This window comes from Pleuronectes platessa, chromosome 19 (genome assembly GCF_947347685.1).
Source record: "Pleuronectes platessa chromosome 19, fPlePla1.1, whole genome shotgun sequence".
NCBI lineage: Eukaryota > Metazoa > Chordata > Actinopteri > Pleuronectiformes > Pleuronectidae > Pleuronectes > Pleuronectes platessa.
This window is the reverse complement of record NC_070644.1, coordinates 21,528,340-21,535,839: the sequence shown is the minus strand read 5'-3', so window position 1 is coordinate 21,535,839 and position 7,500 is coordinate 21,528,340. Positions and strand designations below refer to the sequence as shown.

General features: G+C 44.3%; 1 protein-coding gene across 1 annotated transcript in view; it reads right to left on the bottom strand.

Annotated features, from left to right (window-relative positions):
* dcc (DCC netrin 1 receptor) overlaps window positions 1-7,500 on the bottom strand; it is a 109,085-nt gene that overhangs the window by 56,703 nt on the left and 44,882 nt on the right. The window contains exons 4-5 of the mRNA XM_053410701.1: window positions 7,204-7,354; window positions 6,808-6,944 (exon numbers count right to left, since the gene is read on the bottom strand). Of these exons, the coding sequence (XP_053266676.1) occupies window positions 6,808-6,944; window positions 7,204-7,354 (288 nt within the window). The remainder of the gene's footprint in view (window positions 1-6,807; window positions 6,945-7,203; window positions 7,355-7,500) is intronic.

Here is a 7,500-nt window from a genome sequence, read left to right as displayed (position 1 = left end):
TCTAAGGTTAATAAATCTGGATTAATAACATATTGGAGTTTTGTGTTTTTCATTAGTGAGATAAAGAAAAGAGGCTGTAAAGACAGATTTCATCACAGCGGCACAACTAAACTTCAACTGCAGCCAACACATGTGTCCTTGCATCATGAGCAATGAGGATCCAGCGGACGGATCCTTCTCAGACCAACGTTTCCCAGAATTCATTTTGCACTGGTGACGAAGCTAATGGTCTTGCTATGTGGGTGGCGGATGCACTGGTAAGAGAAAGAGCCGGGAACCCAAGTAGAGAATCCTTCGTTCACCGAAATGTCTGGTTACAGCCTTTGTCCCACAGCGATATAAACAGGCCGGTGATTCCAGCCTCGTCACCGAACCAGCTGCTGAGGAAACTGTTGACACTGTTGTCTGAGAACATGGAGCACGGCTGTGCTTCGGGGGGGGGGGGGGGGGATTTCTTCTTCAGCTGCAGCTCACAGCAGGAAGACAGACTCCAGCTGGTTGCCATGGCAGCAGTTTAACCAGCGGTGGTCGTTGTGGCGACACAGTGGGTATTCACAACTTCTAATTATTTCAGCAGGACTGACCCAAATTCAGTCGGATTATTACTGTCGCTCTCCCGCTGAGGGGCACAGCTGGACCAAAACGCCCGAGGACAACCTCACCGGTCCGTCCCAGCTGGAGACGTCTGTACGGAGGGAAACACAGGTGGACCCTAACCCTGCTGATATCATCGTGAGAAAGAAACCAACACAGCAGAGCCAGCAGAGTAAGTCAAAGGTCAGATGTGTATGATGGATTACGTGTAGGAGAAAGGAAAGGAAGGAGCGAGAGTCACGCTTTCACAGTCAAATCGGTTTGTGTGACAGATTATGCTAAACCTGAAAAATCAATCACAATGATCTTCAATTCTCAAATCGTTTCCTTCCAGCAGCATCACATCAGTTCTGTGAGAGGAAACCCACAGATGGCAGGATTAACGGCGGCAAACAAGAAGCAAGCAGACGGACAGTTGACCGGCAAGAAGGAATCTCACAAGAATTATCACAAACATCCAAATAATCCGCCAAGTCAACGGCAGATGGGAAGAACGAGCAGACGTCTGTAGTAAAACACCTCACACCAGGAATCTCTTCTTTCCGGAGCAAAGTGGGGGAAGACATTTCTCCACAGGGTCACATGCATTGAGTCATTTTTGATAATCAGAGCATGATGGGTAGAACGCTCATGGTCAGCCCTGTCAGGGTCAGGCAGCTGAAAGTCACGTCAAAGTCCTTTTTCCTTTTTCCCCTCTGTGACTTGATTGAGTTCAATCCTGGATTACAAAGCTGAAGAAACAAAAGACGGGTCAGGTTGACTTGATTGGTCGTTGGGGTCGACTCAGCGAGCGCATTAAGAACCTCTGATCATGCAGAAAGAAAGGAATGAGCAGCAGCAGCAGAAAAAGACTGAGATTATAACATTATAATCATCTGAACACTGCGTGACTGAAGAGCCGGAGACGCTTTAATCTGTGACACCAGACCGTTCATAAAGAGATGCTGGGGTTTACTGAGGGAACAGCTCCGATCGGGAGGCAGAGGAGCTGCGATGTAAAGTCGATAGCATCGTTACAGGGTTCAGCTGAGAGCTAAAGCCGATAACACAGTGAAGATATGTCTTGAATTTTACAAAAGCTCAGCCCTCATTGAACCAAGAGGAAACGGAGGTCACTGGTTTCAGCTCCTCATATTATCTACAGACCTGCAGCTGTTCATATAACCTGGTGTTTCCACTAATAAACCGTCTGTTTGAAGACATTCTGTCACCGGTAAATCGAAGACAAACATTCTCATGATGAAACCTGATAACATCTTTTACCAAGCGGGCGGCAGTGGCTGAGGGGTAGAGCGGCTGTCCTCCAACCTGAAGGGCAGCAGTTCGATCCCCAGTCTTCCCCATCTGCATGCCGAAGTGTCCTTGGGCAAGGTGCTAAACCATGAATTGCCCCTCATAGAACAACAGAGTGCTGCTACTAATAGATGCTCTGTATGAATGTGCATGTGAATGGGTGAATGTAAAACTGTACTGTAAAGAGCTTTGAGTCATCAAGACTAGAAAAGAGCTTTGTAAACACAATCCATTTACCAAACCTTCCCTGGACAGAGTCGAAGTCTTTCAAACTATGTTTCTTGTCAAAAACATGAAAACTCTTTAAGAGATATTCAGAGAAAAACTAATTTAAAACACTGCACAAAAAACTGCTAACATCTGGCTACATTAGAGATGTTGAAGCACCAAATTACTGTGGCCTCTGTCCAGCACTGATGTAAACATCACACCTGCATAAAGGTGCTAATTTACAAACCTTGTAAGGTAAAGCTACATCTTATTTTACACACACAACATAACACAGTTTTGCTAATAATGCTAGCCATGCTAACCCTCACATACAGACATGTAATCAGTCTGCATGCTAGAAGCTAGCAGCTCACTCTAACCGTGAATGCACCAACTTGGCAAAACAAAAAACCCTAACCCTAACCCTAACCCTTCCACTGCTGTTAACTTTGTCAATATATATTTATATTTATATTTTTTCTGATATGGAGCCACAGAAGAACAAGTGCGAGCAGCCGGTTGACCAGGTGAGCCCTGGACGGGTGGACATGTTCATGGAGTTAAACTCTCCATATGTCGAAGCGATTCATTCCCTCTCTCCACAGGAGCTCTGTGACCCTGTCCCCCCACTTTCCTCTCACTCTCTTTTATGTCTTTCAGGCGGCTGCTCTGTCTTTTCTGGCGAGCGGCAGCGGGCCTGCTGGTGGATCAGTGGGGGAGTTTGGCAGCTTGTTAAATGTTTTCAAAAACACCCACAGTAATTCACAGAGCCGGTAATTAATCAGGAGAGGAAACCTGCAGGGCCTCAGCCACAGAGAGAGAGAGAGACATAGAGAGAGGAGCGAGAGAGAGAGAGAGAGAGAGAGAGAGAGAGAGACAGAGAGAGAGGAGTGAGAGAGAGAGCGAGAGAGAGAGATCTGTGATGTGTTGGACTCTAACTACAGCGACAACAGTTTTCGTCCAGCGTCTGTTTCTTTGGTTCCATTAGCACCAGTGCTCACGTCAGCCGGCAGCAGCCGCCCAGTGAAGTGAGCGACAGCAGCAGCGCTGGTCCGTTCCTCGGTGCTTTCATTAAGCTGCAAACAGGAAGCAGCTAACCAGCCAGGCTGCGCTCATCATAATGGAAACAACATAAACATTCGTTATCCTAATCATCCGATCACAGTCACTGCCCTGTGGAGTCCCTACACACACAACTCCATACATCACCACGCTGAGGATATTCATCAGCTTCTAACTGCCTCCATTCGGAGAAAAATAAGTGCACAGCAGCGTGACGTCTGCTGCGAGGATGAACAACGCGGTTGTCATTTTTCTGGACAGCGTAGAGAAGGTGAACACGTGGTGGCGAACGGGATTGAAGTGAACGACACGTTCGTGTCTGTTCTGCCTCTCGCACACCGGCGGTAAAAGTGACTCTGTCCAACGTCCCCCGTTCATTAGAGACCAGAACTAGCGAGACATGGCAAAATAGTGTCTCAGGTTCAATTTCCTTTTTATCAGTCACTTTTTAAGACATGGAGCCTTTTTAAATGGAAAAAGCTGGAACCTACAAACTCTCTGCACTGTTATTTAGAAGAGCCGCTGATCAATGGAGCCAGGCTGGATGTCCAGAGCAGCTCCACACCAGGCCTCACCAGCATGCTGTGCACCGCCGGAGCTGTGACCCTGAGGACTATCATCGATGCAGCAGGTCCTGGACTAACAAACATCCCGGCGGTTAGTCATTTTAAATGAATGGATTAAAAGACTCACAGATGAATATCCTAAAGGAATACTCTGCTGGAGCGGAAACCCCTGATGACAGCGACCCCTTTCCGGAGTTAGGTTTTAATCCAGATCGGGACGGGCTCACAGGACCTTTTTTAAATAAAACAGACTGGACACAATCTATGAATGTTGTGTTTTAACCCTGAACAGGAGCAAGCTGGATGTGAGGCCTGACACGGTGTGGAGGAGGAGACTGGATCTGGACAGCCATGACAAACCGGTGTGGAGAGTTTTATACAAACCACCTTTAAGAAAGATAAGTGGTGACCTGCAGTGGAGGATTTTACACGGAGCCATCGCAGACAACAGTTTTATATCCGTCATCAACCCAACAGTCATGTACAATTGTCCTTTTTGTGGAGAAGCAGAGACAGTGTTCCATGCTTTTTATGATTGTGAAAGACTCTGTTTCCTTTTTAATACACTGCAGAAGGTTTTTAAACAGTTTGGAGAGACATGGAGTAAGAGAGCCTTCATTTTAGGAGTAGGGTATAGGAAAGCAAATGAGTGCAAATGGAAACTTTTAAATTGGATAGTAGGAGAAGCTAAAATGTCCATTTACAGCAGCAGGAAGAACAGAGTGGACGACAGGACAAGAAGCTCTTCCTGTTTTTATCTCGCTGCTGAAAGCAAGAGTTTGGGTAGATTTTAGTTTTTTAAAGAAATGAATGACATTGATGGCTTCATCAAACAGTGGTGTTTTAATGATGTAGTATGTTCTGTGGTTGATGATGTTTTAATATTTAATATTATGTTCTAGGTAGGTTTTAGAATTGTTCCGAAACGTACTGTACTCCCTCCTCCTTCATTTTCAACCCTTTATTTTCCTACTGCATTCCTTACTGTGTATCTTTCTTCTTATCATCTCTTCTTTCTTTAACCACCGGATCACGATGAAAATATGTAATTAATTAATTAAAATAACTGTTGACTTTTGGAGTTCCTCAGGGATCAATGCTGGGACCAGTTTATTAATTAGATCCAATCTATCTACACATACAGCTTTCATTTTAAAACACAACCATGTTTCAGAACACAACTCTTTACCATCCGATCCTAAAAGTGATATTGTAACATGGCGGTTGAGAGCAGAGTGTAAAGAGAATATGAAAGTGAATAGAGACCCAGAGGGGACACTGACACAAAGACATCACAGGAAAGAGACAGCGAGGTCCAGCTGGAAGAGACTGAAAACAAACAGCAGCTGCTTCTGTTTGATTTGAACTCTCCGCTTGCCTCTGTGTCATTAAAGTTAAACCAATGGTCCGACTGCAGAGACAGTAGAATACAGCAGTGGGTGACTCATCATAGAGCCTCATCAAAGTGCTGTTCATCAAAGCCCTTACATAGAGTCTCTCTTCACTCTGTGTGCACTCAATGTTTTCAGCTCCTGACCTACAACAGGAACACATGAAATCATGACTCAAAACAACAGAACAGATGTTTTATTTCTCTAATCCTCAAATCCTCTTCAATCCATCATTTTGCCTCCATGATTGTCTTCTAACATGAACATTCCGATTGTGCCATCGAGCCGTCAGACATTTTCTTATGTATAAATACTTTAACATGATGTTACAAACAGTTTCTTCACATCAATGTAGTAAATCCTGTCATTGTGTTGATGTGTTCAGCTCAGTCATAAGGTTTCTGCCTGGGAGAGGATCCTCAGAGTTAGGGTCATCCTAACCCTAACCCTAACCCACAAGTTTCTCTGCAGTTCGACTCTTGTTGAGTTAAGAACAGAGGAAGTTGCTCCATGTTAACATCTGTGAGACACACTTGGAAAATGAGACAAATAACTTGTGATTGATTTAAATGACACAGAGAGAAATAAATGGGATTCGTAAGAGGAACCTTTTGCTGTGACGCAACAGTGCTAACCACTGTACCACCGTGAACATGATGTAGGAACATGAACACCATATTCCTCTTTCTACAAAATGAATGAAGAATATCAGAGTAATGTCCTCCCTGTGTTACAGCTGTTAGTTTGTAATGATGGTAAATGGTGGATATATATTTGATGTGGTTTATCTTGTGTGAGTCACTTCAAACACTGGATCCTGTTGGACAACGTGACGCTGACTCTTTGCAGACGGGATTCAGACTCATGAGAACAACACAACGATTTAGAATGAAAGGCTGAGCTTCAAACTGGCAACCGAATGGCTCATATCAAAATGATTAGTCCATTTATTTTCAATAGTCCCTTATTCTGGACAGACAGACGGCAGAGAAATGTGTTTTCTATGGCTAATGAAGGTTTTTTTTGCTAAATCAATCCACAGAACTGTAGAATAACACTCTAAGGGTTTTCAACTCTTAGCATAACATCATCTTTTTATTGTAAAACCTGCCAATATTTTGTTATTTGAAATGTAAATCTACTATGATTACAACAAAATGGATTTTATGTGTTGGCCTCTAAGCATACATCCGATCAGCTGCTGTTCAGGAGTGTGGATTCACCTGAATGCACTAGCAGCTTCAATATGAATCCAGCAGCAGCTGAGGGGCAGTCAGACAATAAATACAGGCATATTTTATTTATGAAAACCTCCGGAAGCAAACAGACGGCTGCAATTTTAAATTTCATGGCTGCATTTGATTGTGGATGTGATTCTTTTTCCTTGAGTTTCCCCAGACAGGAGGTTTTCTGTCAGCCAGGGGATGTGGACCATTTTTTACTTTGACTATATTTCTTTTATTGTTTCAGGGGAAGGCTGTTAACAGTTTCAACTCAGGATCTTTTCTTTAATTCTTCCCTTAGGTGCCTTAGGAGGTTATTTATTTTGCACACAACTACGAACACGTAAGTGTGGGGGCCTGTTAGAAGTGTTAAAACCAAAATGCTGTCATAATTTCTCCTTCCTCTCTGTTCATGTCTTCTTTCTACCGGACCTCAACAAAAAAAACTCCCCCATTGGAGGAACTCACCGAGCACGCTGAGCTCTGTGTGTGCAGTGATGTTGTGGTTCTTGTTGGAAGCAGAACAGCTGTAGCTGCCAGAGTCATCGTCAGTGACGCTCCTGATGATCAGGTTACTGCCTGCCAGCAGGGAGAACTTCTTATTCCTGCAGCGACACACAGAGAATTCATCAGATATTTGAAGGATGAGTCTGTTCACTTTTGTATTTCCGAATTTGTCAAAGTGAAAACCTTTCCCGCAGATTTGATGCGAGTGAAAAGAAGAGTATCCACGAGAGCGAAGGCCCGACAGTGTGTCGTCTATGGACCTGATTCATAATAAGCTACAGCTTGTTTGTGCGTGTGTGTGTGTGTGTGTGTGTGTTCTGTGTGTGTGTGGGTGTGTGAAAAGAAGGTAAGACCCACCAGCTGTGGATCAGCTCCTCTCCTCTCCTCCACTGGATGCTTGGAGTCGGGTATCCAGAGGCAGAACATTCCAGCACAGCATCGGTTCCCAGCAGAGACATGACTCTGGATGGACGCTGGAGGAACTGGAGGTTCCTGCTGAGCCCAGGTTCTGTGAGAGAGAGTCAGAGAAGAGGGAGTTAAGAGATGGTCTGAGATACGTCTCATCAATCTGACCACGTCTGGTGAAGATGTCATTTTACAAGTTTTATTATAGTGGGAATGAAAAATTATGCCATGGTTACCCGAAACTGTTCT